General features: G+C 47.3%; 2 protein-coding genes across 7 annotated transcripts in view; one reads left to right on the forward strand and one right to left on the reverse strand.

Moving 5' to 3' along the window:
• LOC105513087 (paired immunoglobulin-like type 2 receptor alpha) overlaps nt 1-10,716 on the forward strand; it is a 25,005-nt gene extending 14,289 nt beyond the window's left edge. Inside the window, exons 3-7 of one of the 4 annotated variants that reach the window (XM_011943899.1) lie at nt 225-443; nt 8,503-8,536; nt 9,911-9,960; nt 10,201-10,232; nt 10,403-10,716. In XM_011943899.1, coding sequence (XP_011799289.1) covers nt 225-443; nt 8,503-8,536; nt 9,911-9,960; nt 10,201-10,232; nt 10,403-10,525 — 458 coding nt within the window. In that variant the 3' untranslated portion in view covers nt 10,526-10,716. The remainder of the gene's footprint in view (nt 1-224; nt 444-8,502; nt 8,537-9,910; nt 9,961-10,200; nt 10,233-10,402) is intronic. The other 3 variants (XM_011943900.1, XM_011943901.1, XM_011943902.1) reach the window with 3 other exon arrangements.
• Nucleotides 10,717-11,481: 765 nt separating this feature from the next.
• Nucleotides 11,482-13,902, reverse strand: part of ZCWPW1 (zinc finger, CW type with PWWP domain 1) — a 22,111-nt gene continuing 19,690 nt past the window's right edge. For 2 of the 3 annotated variants that reach the window (XM_011943903.1, XM_011943906.1), the window contains 2 exons: nt 13,125-13,185; nt 11,482-11,946 (listed from right to left, as the gene is read on the reverse strand). In XM_011943903.1, the coding sequence (XP_011799293.1) occupies nt 11,624-11,946; nt 13,125-13,185 (384 nt within the window). In that variant the 3' untranslated portion in view covers nt 11,482-11,623. The remainder of the gene's footprint in view (nt 11,947-13,124; nt 13,186-13,902) is intronic. The other variant, XM_011943905.1, reaches the window with a different exon arrangement.

A 13,902-nucleotide genomic window follows, 5' to 3' on the forward strand; every position in this document is an offset into this window, starting at 1 on the left:
GGGGAAGGGGAGGGAAGGGAAGGGAAAAATAATATAAAATGAACTGAGTCGTCTGCATTGAAAGCTGTTAGCATGTCACCCTGTTCCCCGCTCCCTGTGTGGGCTTCAGAGAGGAGCTCCCTCACCACTAATGTCTCCCAACCTAGAAAGCAGCACACCATGCCTTTCACCCAGACACCCCGCACCCCCAGGGGAGGGTCTGTTCATTCCTCATCTCTCCCCAGCTGTCACGACCACCACCCAGAGGCCCAGCAGCATGACCACCACCCGGAGGCCCAGTAGCGCAACCACCACAGCCAGCCTCAGGGTCACACAGGGCAAACGACACTCAGACTCTTGGCACCTAAGTCTGAAAACTGCCGTGGGGGTGACAGTGGCTGTCGCTGTGCTTGGAATCATGATTTTGGGACTGATCTACCTTCTCAGGTGGAGGAGAAGGAAAGGTAAGTGCCCAGGACCTACCCTCTCCCCAAGCCTCCCATCTGGGGGTTTCTCAGAGCCTACCTGCAGCTATGGGGCTTCTGAAATATGCAGACCCTGCCTGCTCCCCTCAAGCCCGCCTCCCTCAAGCCCACCGAGGCCGACTTCATGGCCTGTGCTGGGTTGTCTGCATTTGTGAGGCTCCTGCAGTGGGGTGGGGCAGGGTCACATGAGAGAACCCACAGCCCTTTTCACACAGCCGATCCCCACCCAGTTCTCTCTCAGTCATCACGCATCTACCTCCCCTGAAGGTTCCTGGGGAGGGGAGGGTCTCCCCTGGCAAAAGGACAGAGACAGCAGAAGGGAACGGAAGTAGGCTGAGCTCAGCAGGCACTGGCCGACTGCCCACCTGCCACGGCCTGGCTTGAAACTGGAGAAGCAAAGTAGATAAAGCATAAACCAAAGACTGCTCTCAGTGAACTAGGGGTGTGGGGTTGTCAGTTGCCTTAAGGACTAATTGCTTCATTGAGAAAGAACTATGGCAGCACTTAATAAGGGTGGGAGGAAGGAGAGGTAATCAGAGAGAGAGGACTTCCCAGAGGAGGTGATATATGCAAAAGTCTCAAAGAAGAAAAAGAATTAGCCTGGCAAGTGGTGAGGGTGGTGTAGAAGTCACTCACTTTCCGTGCGGGTGGAGGAAACCATTCTAGGAGCTGTAGGAATCTCAGTGCTGGTGGAGGAGGCAGGAGAGGAGGGGATCTTGGAAATCACACCCAAGAGCCTCCAATCCCAGAGGCAGCGTGAAGCAGTAAAGGGTGACCTCAGCTCCCATGAGAGACCTCAGTCTGTGAACGAGTGGCCAGAGGTGGGCCAGGCTGGGTCAGTGCAGTGCAGGGGTGAGGTGGAGAGAGGGAAAGGGCCAGATCCTGGAAAAGATTAAGTAATAAAACCAAAGAGGTGAGGTGCAGGGCGGTGGCTCATGCCTGTAATCCCAGCATTTTGGGAGGCTGAGGCAAGAGAATTTCTTGAGCCCAGGAGTTTGATACCAACCTGGGCAACACAGGGAGACCCTGTCTCTACAAAAAAAATATATAGAAAATTAGCTGGGCATGGTAGCCTGTGCTTGTAGTACCAGCTACTGGGAGGCTGAGATGTGAAGACTGCTTGAGCCCAGGAGTTTAAGGTTACAATGAGCTATGATTTCACCACTGCACTCCAGCCTGGGAGACAGAGCAAACTATCTCCAAATAAATATAAAAATAATAAAAAAAAATTTTTTTATAAAGACATTTGGTTGGCTGGTCAGGGTGGCTCATGCCTATAATATCAACACTTAGGGAGGCCGAGGCAGGATAATCTCTTGAGCCAAGGAGTTCAAGACCAGCCTGGGCAACTTGGCAAAATCCCATATCTACAGAAAATACAAAAAATAGCTGGCTGTGGTGGCATGCGCCTGTGGTCCCAGCTACTCCAGAGGCTGAAGTGAGAAGACTGCTTGAGCCTGGGAGGTCGAGGCTGCAGTGAGCCGTGACTGTGCCACTGTACTCCAGCCTGGGAGACAGAGCAAAACCTTATCTCAATAAATAAATAAATAAATAAATAAGTTGATTGTTAGATTGGTGTAGGGGCAAGGGAGCAGGAATAAGCCCGTTTCCATTTGAGTGGATGAGGCTGTAATGAAATCACCATAGTACAATGATGAAGAGAGGAAGAGATCAAGCTTGGAGGGGAACAATGCCTCGTTTAATTTGGGATCCGTTACACTGGGGATCCACGTGTGGCATCTCAGCAGAGTTGTCCATTGGAAACTCAGAGTACACATTTACAGTTCAAAAGAGAGGACAAGGCCTGAGGCATTAATGAGTTCCACCCCAACATCCTCCAAACCTGATCTGAAGTTACCATCAAGAACGTTTGCAATGGGCTGGGTGTGATGGCTCCTGCTCATGCCTGTAATCCCAGCACTTTGGGAGGCCAAGCTGGGTGGATCACTTGAGCCCAGGAGCATGAGACCAACCTGGCCAATGTGGTGAAACCCTGTCTCTACTAAAAATACACAACTTAGCCAGGTGTGGTGGTACGCACCTGTAGTTCCAACTACTGGAGAGGCTGAGGTGGGAGAATTGCTTGAGCTCAGGAGGCAGAAGTTGCAATGAACTGAGATCATACCACTGCACTCCAGTCTGGGTAATAGAGTGCAAGGAGATTTGCTCTATCAGCTATGAAAGCACAGAGGGGAGGAGCACCGGGTCGGGGCTGCCTGCAGTCAGATCCTGGCCTCACACCCTCACCAGGGAAACAGGCTTGCTGGTACAAAGGCTGTGCACCTCAATTTCCTCATGGCAAAGGGAGTGAAGATGGTACCTACGTGGGGTTGTCCTGATGATTAAATGTACTGTGTTTAGAATAGATCTAGCAGAGGGTGTGCCACAGGAGCATAAGCACTTAGAATGACTAAACAGTAGGCATTAAACCAGGGAACACTGGCTCTCATGGGAGCACCATCGTATGAATACATTTAAAACAAAAGACAAAATGGTACGATATTGGCATATTCATACACAGATAAAGTAATGGAAGAAAAGAGGAAAATGTAAGTATAACAGAATGAAAAGAGACCCAAATATATGTGGGAATTTAGTTGGTTAAAAGGTTTCTAATCAATGGGGAAAGATGAGTAATTCAATGAATGGTGCTGGAACTATTCAGTAGCCATCTCAGAAAAAACAACATTATCTCCTTAACTCATAATTTGTACCAAAATAAATTCCACAGAGATCAAAGATTTAAATGAGAAAAAAAATAACCCTAGTACCAGAAGAAAATGTGAGATTATTTCATAATCAAGGAGTAGAGACAGTCTTCCTCAGTATGACCAAGCCCCAAAGCCATGGATTAAAATATTAAAATCTGGCCAGGCACAGTGGCTCACGCCTGTAATCCCACCACTTTGGGAGGCAGCTGAGGCGGGCGAATCACTTGAGGTCAAGAGTTCAAGACCAGCTTGGTCAACAGGGTGAAACCCTTTCTCTACTAAAAATATGAAAATTAGCTGGGCATGGTGGTGTGCCCCTGTAATCCCAGCTACTTGGGAGGCTGAGGCATGAGAAGCGCTTGAATCCAGGAAGTCGAGGCTGCAGTGAGCTGAGATCACACCACTGCACTCCAGCCCGGGCAACAGAGCGAGACTCTGTCTCAAAAAAAAAAAAAAAAAAAATTAAAATCAACCACTTAATTTTTTTTTTTTTTTTAATTCTGCAGAACAAAAACCACAGCGTTTTTCTCCTGAGAATGAGTAAGAGGGTCAGGGAATTGAAGAGAAAGTTTGACATAATCACTGAGGAAACGGGAAGTGGAGTTTGAGGATTCAGCTCAGATGAGAAACTGTAAATCTATGATAGCAGCATTGTGCATGGCGCATTTTCCCCCAGCAGTAATCAACCATTCAGATTTTGAGACCGTAGTGATTTTTGTTGGTCAGGAATTGTTGTCAGTTGCTACCACCAGGGACCAGAAGTAACAGTGGCTTAAACAAGACAGAGCTGGGTTATTTTTTCCTCTTGTAAACAGATCTGGAAGCAGACAGCACATCACTGTTCTTAGATACTCAGGTTCCTACCTTTCTGATTTACCAGCCCTGATGCTGGCTTCTGTCCCCAAGGTTGCCTCATAGCCCAAGATGGCTGCAAGGATTCTAGCCACTATTTCTGGGTTCCTGGCAAAAAATAGGAGAAAGGAAGAAAGGGGAAAAAAAAACAACAACACTATGCCTCAACTATCTGTTCCCTTTTAAAGAGTCTTCCTGAAAGACCTAACAACTTCACGTGTGAGAGCCCCCAGCCCTCTCCACACAGCCGATTCCCCCCACCCCAGTTTATCTTATTGGCTAGAATTTGGTCATATATCCCACAGCTATCTGTAGGGGGAATCCTCCCACTCCAAATAAAATCAATTTTCTGTAACTAAGAATAATTGAATAGATATTGGGTAATCAAATAGCATTTCCGCCATAAGACACCCCCAGGATTAGAGATTTGCCAGCTAAGTGTGGCAGAGAGACAGGAGATCACAGGTCAAGGAGCTAGTGAGAAGGCAGGAATGGAGAGCAGAGGGGTCAGCAGGGAGTCTGAATAATCTGTAGAAAAGTAGATTATCAAGGCATAAGAGTTCAATGAAGTCTAAGAACAGGTACAGTGGGATAATGACAAAAGGCAGCTGGAACGCTTCCAAGCTTATTCTCTGAGGTCAGCATTACCATGATACCAAAGCCAGACAAAGATACTACAAGAAGAAAAAAAAGCAACTACAGAGCGATAACCCTGATGAATATAGATGTAAAAATCTTCAACAAAATAATAACAAACCATATTCAACAGCACAGCAAAAGAATTACACACCATGAGCCGGGCACAAGGATCACTTGAACCTGGGAGGCGGAGGTTGTAGTGAGCTGAGATTGTGCTATTGACACTCCAGCCTGGGTGACAGAGTGAGACTCCATCTCAAAAAAAAGAAGGAGCTGAATCGAAAAAAAAAAAAAAAAAAAAGATAGATCAGTATACCAATGGAATAGAATACCGAGTCTAGAAATAAACCCTTGAACCCTTGTGCATATGGTCAAAAGACTTGACAAGGGTACCAAGAGCACTTAATGGGCAAAGGACAATCTCTTCAACAAATGGCATTGGAAAAGTGAATATCCACACCAAAGAATGAAGTTGGATCCTTATCTTATACCATACACAAAATTTAACTCCAAATGGATTAAAGACCTAAAAGTAAGACCCCAAACCATAGGGAAAAAGCCTCATGACATTGAGTTTGGCAATAATTTCTTGCCTGTGATACCAAAAGCACAAGCCACAAAAGAAAAAATAGACAAATAGGACCACATTAAACTTAAACGTGTTTTTTCGTTAAAGGACACAATCAAAAGAATCCAAAGGCAACCTACAGAATAGGGAAAATATTTGCAAATTATATATCTAATAAGGAGTGAATACCAAAATATATAAAAACTCCTACAATTCAAAAAAAATCAACCCAATTTAAAAGTGGGCAGTGGATTTTAACAGACATTTCTCTGGGGATGATAGTTAGTCCCCAGTGTGACAACTGGGAGGTAGTGTGTTTTGGAAGGTGCTTAGATTATGATGGCTCTGCCAGACGAAAGGATTAATGACATTATAAAAAGGGATTTCAGGAGTGGGTTCACTGTCTTGTGATCTTCTGCCATGTGAGGGCACAGTAATCCTCCCCTCTGGAAAACACAGAAAAAAGCAAGTTGCTGGCACCTTGATCTTGGACTTCCCAGCCTCCAGAACTGTGAGAAATAATTTTTGTTTTGCTTTGTTTTACTTTTCAGCAAACTCTTGTCCAACAGAAGAAATAAATTTGCTTTTTATAAATTATACAGGCTCAGATATTCTTATATATATTAGCAGCACAAAATAGACTAAGACAGTACACAAATCGCCAACAAGCAGATGAAAATGGCCAACTATTCATCAGAGAAATGCAAATCAAAACCACAGAGAGCTATCTCCTTATACCCAGAAGGATAGCTACTATTAAAAATAAATAAGTGTGTAAATGATAAGCGTTGAGAAGAATGTGAAGAAATTGGGGTCCTTGTGCACTGTTGATGGGGATATAAAATAGTGCAAATGATATAGAATAAATCATATTTAAAAAATGATTTAATTTTCCTCAAAAATTTAAAAATAAAGGCCAGGAGTGGTGGCTCACTCCTCAAATTCCAGCACCTTAGGAGGCTGAGGCGGGCGGATCACCTGAGGCCAGGAGTTCGAGACCAGCCTGGCCAACATGGTGAAACACCATCTCTACTAAAAATACAAAATTAGCTGGGTGTGATGGCAGGCACCTGCAGTCCCAGCTACTCGGGAGGCTGAGGCAGGAGAATCGTTTGAACCCAAGAGGCAGAGGTTGCAGTGAGCTGAGACTGTGCCACTGCACTCTAGCCTGGGTGACAGAGTTAGACTTCATCTCAAAATAAATAAATAAATAAATAAATAAAGCAAGCAAGCTACCATATGATCCAGCAATCCCACTTTTGGGTACATGCCCAAAAAAACTGAAAAGAAAGGTCTTGAAGAAATATTTATACACCCATGTTGACAGCAACACTATTTTTTTTTTTTTTTTTGAGACGGAGTCTTGCTCTGTCACCCAGGCTGGAGTGCAGTGGCCGGATCTCAGCTCACTGCAAGCTCCGCCTCCCGGGTTTACGCCATTCTCCTGCCTCAGCCTCCCGAGTAGCTGGGACTACAGGCGCCCGCCACCTCGCCCGGCTAGTTTTTTGTATTTTTCAATAGAGACGGGGTTTCACCATGTTAGCCATGATGGTCTCGATCTCCTGACCTCGTGATCCGCCCGTCTCGGCCTCCCAAAGTGCTGGGATTACTGGCTTGAGCCACCGAGCCCAGCCGGCAACACTATTTTCAATGGCCAAGAGGTTGAAGCAACCCAGATGTCCATCGACGAATGAATGGATGAACAAAATGTGGTTTATACATATAATGGAATATTATTCAGTCTTTAAAAGAAATTCTGGGCCAGGTGCAGTGGCTTACACCTGTAATCCCAGCACTTTGGGAGGCCGAGGTGGGTGGATTACCTGAGGTCAGGAGTTCGAGACCAGCATGACCAACATGGTGAAACCCTGTCTCTACTAAAAATACAAACTTAGCTAGGCCTGGTGGTGGGCGTCTGTAATCTCAGCTACATGGGAGCCTCAGGCAGGAGAATCGCTTGAACCCAAGAGGTAGAGGTTACAGTGAGCCTAGATCATACCACAGAACTCCAGCCTGGGTGACAAGAGCAAAACTCTGTCTCAAAAAAAAAAAAAAAGAAAAAAGAAAAAGAAAGAAAGAAATTCTGACACATATTACAGTATAAACAAACCTGGAAGACATTATGCTAGGTGAAATAAGGCAGTTACAAAATGACAAATATTGTATGATTCTGCTTTTCGGTGGTACCTAGAGATATGAAATTAATAGGAACAGAAAGTAGAATGGTGATTGTCAGAAGCTGCAGGGAGGAGGGAGTGGGGATTCTTTAAAATAGTCTCAGTTTTGCAAAATAAAAAGGTTCTGGAGATGTTTCATAACAGTGTGAATACACTTAACACTACTGAACTGTACATGTGGTTAAAAGTGAATTCTAGCATTTTTTTTTTACCATAAGTAAAATAAAATATAACCTGTTTAAGTTTCAGAGAGAGGGGAAAAGCAGAGGGACAGAAGAGTACTGGAAGGAGAGAAAGTTGCAGAATGGAAATGATACTAGCAATTAGTATTTCAGAGTTCCCAGTCTCAACATTAAAAAAAAAAAAAAGTCCTGTAGAAGTGGAAGGGGAGGTCCCTGGAGTTGAGGGGTACCTCGAGGCCTGGGTTCAGAGGGTGTCTCTGTGGATGTGAAGCCCTTCTGGGAAGAGGTTGGATGGTAGAGGGGATGTCTGTGAACCAGGAGCCCAGTGCTTGGGAAACACTGCAAGGATGCCAGGGGGACAGGATGGGCAGGGTACAGTGGCAGAGACAGCAGAGGATTCAGGGTGGGACCAGCCAGAGGAGGCCTAGTGGTGGCAACAGAACTTCAACAGCCACAAACATGAGTCATGAGTCCCAAGCACGACGCTCCCAAGCCTGGAGGGCAGACCTAGACACCACCTAGAAGGAAAGCACAAGTGTGGTCTCCCTGAGGACCTGGAGGGAGTGGGGGTAGGGTGCCAATGTCAAGGGAAGGGGAGGAGAGGGGAGAAGTGGCTGGGCGAGGGCTCAGTGGTGGAGGGAGCCAGGTTGGGACTGAGCAGAGAGCTCAACAGAGAAAGAAACCGAGGGAGGGGGTCAGGGTGAGGGGGTCTCAGGAGGTGACGTGGAGAACAGGGAGGACAGGTGGGGACCTCTGGGTGCTGGCTGAGTCCCAGGCCCTTCCTGATGGGTTTGGGTGGAGCAGCTGGTCCCTCTAAGGAGGGCCTCAGCCTAGGGTGCAGCACAGAAGGTGGGATGGAGACTGCCATCACCCAGATGCCATCCTGACTCACTGTCGGTCCCCCTACAGGTCAGCAGCGGACTAAAGCCACAACCCCAGCCAGGTGAGTGCTGGGCCTCCCCAGGGGGATGGGGAGGTGCATGTGCAGGCAGTGGCCTGGTTTGGGAAACAGGGAGTGTGCTGCTAAGCACCCCACAAACCCAGCCTGCCACAGCCGTTGTTGCATCCCCAACTTACCCATCCTCGTCCTCCTTTGTCCTCTAGGGGCCAGGCTCTTGACCTCGGGGTTTCTGTCCCCTAAATACTAGACTAGTGGACTCCGGGTTCCAGCACGAACACTTAGAATCTCTTTTCTGGAGTGCCCATCTGTGCCCTCTGCCTGCCTTTCCTGGTGTTACTAAGTTTTTCCTGCTCTTCACCTGCTTCCTCTCAGCCTGGATGGTCCAGCTTTTCCATATCGTCTGCTCTCATTCAATCTGTCCTGTTCCCCTGCTGAATGTGCGGTTGGGGCCCCAGGCTTCCTCTGCCTCCAGCTCCTCTCCCCACCTGTGTGTGCTCAGGAGGGACTCACCAGCCTCTGCCTTGCTCCCCTCTCCAGGCTAGGGCCTCACTTTTCCTTTTTCTGGGCTCTTCCTCTCCACCCTCCTGCCTCTCTTTCCTTTCCTCTGGCCCCTCCTTTCCATGGCCGTAGGTCTCCTGCTGGAAGAAAGCATCACCCCTGCCCTTTCTCCTGCGCTGGCTTTTGTCAGCTGCCCTTCTCCTGTCCCTCACCAGGTTCCTTCTCCACCCATTCACCCAGCCTGAGCCCCTGATCAGAAGACCTGAAATTCACACAATTGGTTTGCTTCTCCCAGTTTTAGCCAAGGCAATGCAAGCAGAGAGAAAGCAAGGATTGACCTTTCCTATTTTTCTTCTCCGTGTTCCTCTCATACAAGCACCTTCCCTAGAAGAACCCAACTCACTGAGCACCGAGGGACCTCTGCTGGACCACACACAAATTGACCCTAATTCCTCTTCCAAGCAGCCTCCTCTGAGTCTAAAACCATCACACCCATCCTGAGCAGGGTGGACAGGTTGCAGAGCACTCCCCAAAGAAAACCAGCCCCTAACATGTGTCATAATTCTTTTTTCTTTTTTTTTTTATTTTTGAGAGAGGGTATCGCTCTGTCACCCAGGCTGGAGTGCAGTGGCGCAATCATAGCTCACAGCCTTGAGCTCCTGGGCTTAAGTGATCCTCCCACCTCAGCCTCCTGAGTAGCCTGGACCATAGGCGCACACTACTACGTCGGCTAGTTTTTGTATTTATTATAAAGACAGGGTCTCGCTATGTTGCCCAGGCTGGTCTTGTACTCCTGGGCTCAAGCAATGGCCACCTGCCTCAGTCTCCCAAAGTGCTGGGATTACAGGTGCCACCACCCAGCCCATGTCTTAAATGCCCAGCCTCTAACATATTTCCTATCCTCTTGTTCCCATACAGGGAACCCTTCCAAAACACAGAGGAGCCATATGAGAATATCAGGAATGAAGGTGAGTCCTCACCACCATCCTTCCCCATTTTCTACCCCTGGCCCTTCCTGTTTCCCCAAACACCCACTACCTGGGTCTGTGCCCCTCTCAGTGTTTTCTTCTTTCCATTCCTTGCCCCTTGCCCCCACGTGACCCTGGTCCTGACCTAGCAGATAACCTCACTCCTAGAGCCCCCTGCCCATCTCTCTCCCCTGGTTGTCACACCACCTGACCTTGGCACACCTTGCTTTTTATTCCTAGGACAAAATACAGATCCCAAGCTAAATCCCAAGGTAAGCAGTCAGACCAGGGCCTGAAGGAATTAGAGAAGCCTGGAGAAAGTGTGGTGTAAAGGAGAGGGGGAGTGTGGTGTGGGCAGGAGAGTCAGATTGCAGGCTTGTTGCTAAGATGGGGACAGCTCCATCTCCACTGTCTAACCCTTTCTCTCTGGGTTCTCGCCCAGGACGACGGCATTGTCTATGCCTCCCTTGCCCTCTCCAGCTCCACCTCACCCAGAGTACCTCCCAGCCACCATCCCCTCAAGAGCCCCCAGAACGAGACTCTGTACTCTGTCTTAAAGGCCTAACCAATGGACAGCCCTCTCAAGACCGAACAGTGAGGCCAGGCACAGTGGCGCAGGCCTGTAATCCCAGCTACTCTGAAGCCTGAGGCAGAACAGAGTGAGCCCAAGAGTTCAGCGCCAGCTTTGATAATGGAGTGAGATGCCATGGCTAGTTAAAAATGTATATTAACAATAAAGTAACAAATTTAAAAAGATTGTCTTCAAAACTATTTTTTAAAATCTGAATCCATTAATACAAGTAAAAAAAGACTGCACAATGACCTTTTTAGAGTACACTACACTTCCAATGGGAAGGGCCACAGCTTCCAACAATAACCAAGGCCATACAGATGACTCAGAGGCCAGCTAAAGAACTGACAGAAACAAAGCCATCTACTCCAACTCTCTCTTCACCTTCCCAGCCCTGGCCCGTAAAACTAAAAGTAACCCCAAAACTGACCTGAATGTGTGTAAGGAGAAAACTGACATCACCTTCAACTCCTGTCCCTTCCAGTGAAAATGAACTCTAACAGAGAACTCACACCCAAGACCCTTCTTCTAGTACTTTTTTTAGTGACTTCCTTGGGCCAGGGAACATGAGTCCCCAAACCTTGGTAGACAGCCCAAACCCAAAGCCTGCCCTCAAATCCGATCAGTCTTCCCTATGGTGACAACAAGAGTATCACCTCATTTGACATCATTCACAACCCTATAAGGTAGAAGATGCACTCGCTGGAGATGAAGAGCAGAACCAGGATGGTGAACATGTTTTTCCCCAGGCCACAGAGGTAGCTAGTGAGATGCTAAGGCCGGATCTGAATCCAGATCGGCCCTTCTCGATGTCCTCTCAGGACTCAGGTCTCACTGCCTTCCCCAGATGCCTGCATTGTGCAGGCTCCCGCCAGAAGCAGTGACACACCACAGTGACACCAAGGAGGGCAAGCAGCCAACAGGGGGCAGTTAGAGACCAGCCAAGCCAGTCGACCGCAACCTGCTTTATTAACAAAGGAACAGCACAACACACACTTGAACCTTGTAGCCAATGAACAGCCCCAGCACTTAGCCGCTTCTCCCTCCTGTGTCCCAGAGAAGAGAGAAAAGAAGGGAACACAGGAGCACCAGCTACTTCCCAAACAGCGCCACAGGGAAGTCCTCGCCATCACTGTCACTGTGCTGCAGCTCCCCGCTCTGCCCCAGCTCTCTCCCAACATCTTCCATGAGTTGCTCCAGGTCCAGATCACTGGAGGCTTCATCCTCAAGGGGAACACGTCCAGCCTCCTGGGTCAGGGGTTCCCGGGGTCTTGGCTCTTCTTTTGCAGCTGAGGGGCAGGCCCCCTTACATGCTGATACGCCCAGGTCCTTTGGCACTGTTCTAACTTCTTTTCCCTCTGAAAAGCTGGCTGCCAAGGCCTTGCTCTGGGGAGCTTTAAATTTTTTCTTAGGGCCTAAATGAGAAGGTGACAAAGCCGAGAGTCCTATTAGGTCAGCCTGTCCTTACTGTTTATAAGTCAAACTCCGAAATCTCTATTTCCAAAAAATCTCTGGAAAAGATGACCTTTCTCAATACAAAGAATATGGACTTTGGGATCAGAAAGAGAGTCAAGCTGTCTGCCCTATGCTAGTCACCAGCCTTGAGCAATTTTTAAATCCTTTGAGCCTCAGTTTTCTGATACCTAAAATGGGAATATCCAGTGAGAGAGGTATTGAAAAAAATTTAAAGGAGCAGGCATGGAAGTATCTCTTTAGCCAGACCTTGGCAATACTGAGTGTTACTTCTCTTCTACCACTCTCCTGCCCCCGGGCTAAATCAAATCAGGAATCATTCTGTTTCTATAGTGTGTGCTGGGTGCAGTCCGACATGCTCTTTCATTCTAATTTTCATTCATTCTGTAAAGTAATGGAAAGCTGTAAATTGGTTAACAAATGATTCAGGGAGGGGAGATGCTGACAGGTACCTCATTCGCCTTAGTTTTTCCGAGGTCTTGAGCCTTACCTGGCTGGTCAGAATCTGAATTCCCTTGGCCTTCTTTCCTTCCCATTCTGAGTGCAGGAGGAGCTGTGGATTTCCTGCCCAGAGATTTCTTCATTATCTTCCTCTGCAGTGTCCTGCCTCGGCCATCTGCTGTGCCTGCATCACCCCCAAGTCCCAGTCATGAGGGAAATGTGCTTATTTCTCTCTAAACGACAACTCGGCAAGGGCAGATGGATGCTGCACATTGAGTCTCTGCCCTGCCCCACATCTTCTGCTCAGTCTCAATCTAGTGAGTTCTCCTGGTGGCCTCTGGCTCTTTTTCAACATCTTTTTCCCCCAATTCTCTCTTTTTTTCTTTTACCCCCTGGATCTTCTCCTCTTTACAGTTCTCCTCAGAGTCTACCTTCTCCAGGAAGCCATCCTTCTTGGCTAAGAACTTAAAACCTTCTATCTTTCACCTCAGATTTTATAATTCAGTACAGAGAAGCAAGGGGGCTCCAGCTCCCCACTGACACTATGGGTGAGTGTTGCCTGTTTTCTCAGGTCCTGGCACTGAGACGGGCAGTGAGGTCCAGCTACCTGCAGACTCCCTCTCTACCACTTCCCTGCCTTAACTGTGGGATGTGCCCCATTTCCAGCTGGCCTGCTTACCTCTTGGCTTGGTGTTTTGGGTCTGTATTTTGACTTGCTTACGAATGGGCACAGTTGGGTCCTGAGGATGGGAGAGAAAGTTTAAAAAAATGATAAATTAAGGCCCCTAGCTGTTTTTAATAGAGAAGGATGCTACAGAATGACAGGTGGGCTTTGGGGAATCAAAGTAGCTTCTGTGAGCCTGATATTGTTTAAATTTATGGCAACACAGAGAAAAATGTGTGGTCACTTTCCCAGTCTGTTGGTAATCATTAATGCAAGGCTTTAGGCATCAAAGAAGGAAATAAAGCTAGGCTACGAGTATGATAAAAATTGCTAAATTAAAAATTAGAAGAAAAAGTGAAAATATATATTTCCTATACCTGGAAAACAGATGCTAAGAAAACAAGTGAATGAAAATCCTCCAGGTCCACGTAGGGGAGAAAGGAGTAGAAACAACTGCTATTCTCTGAATTGCTCCCCGAAAAGTCAAATAAATACAGTAGGAACTGAGATTATATTCAAGAAAGAAGTTCCTAGAGATGTGGGAAATTAGAGAATAAAGAGGAAAGAAGAGATCTAGAAACCCCCAAATATCCGACAATTGGAGCTCCCTCAAGGCAGGGGCAGGATGGCTCCTTAGTAAATGTAAGTCCACGCTAATGAGATCGTTATAGGAAGCTCCTAAAAGGAAACCCTCAAGATCCTTGTCTAAACAATTTTTCTTCTTTTTTTTTTTGAGATGGAGTCTCGCTCTGTCGCCCAGGCTGGAGTGCAGTGGCGCGGTCTCGGCTCACTG

This window comes from Colobus angolensis, unplaced genomic scaffold (assembly GCF_000951035.1).
Source record: "Colobus angolensis palliatus isolate OR3802 unplaced genomic scaffold, Cang.pa_1.0 Scaffold222, whole genome shotgun sequence".
Taxonomy (NCBI): Eukaryota; Metazoa; Chordata; class Mammalia; order Primates; family Cercopithecidae; genus Colobus; species Colobus angolensis.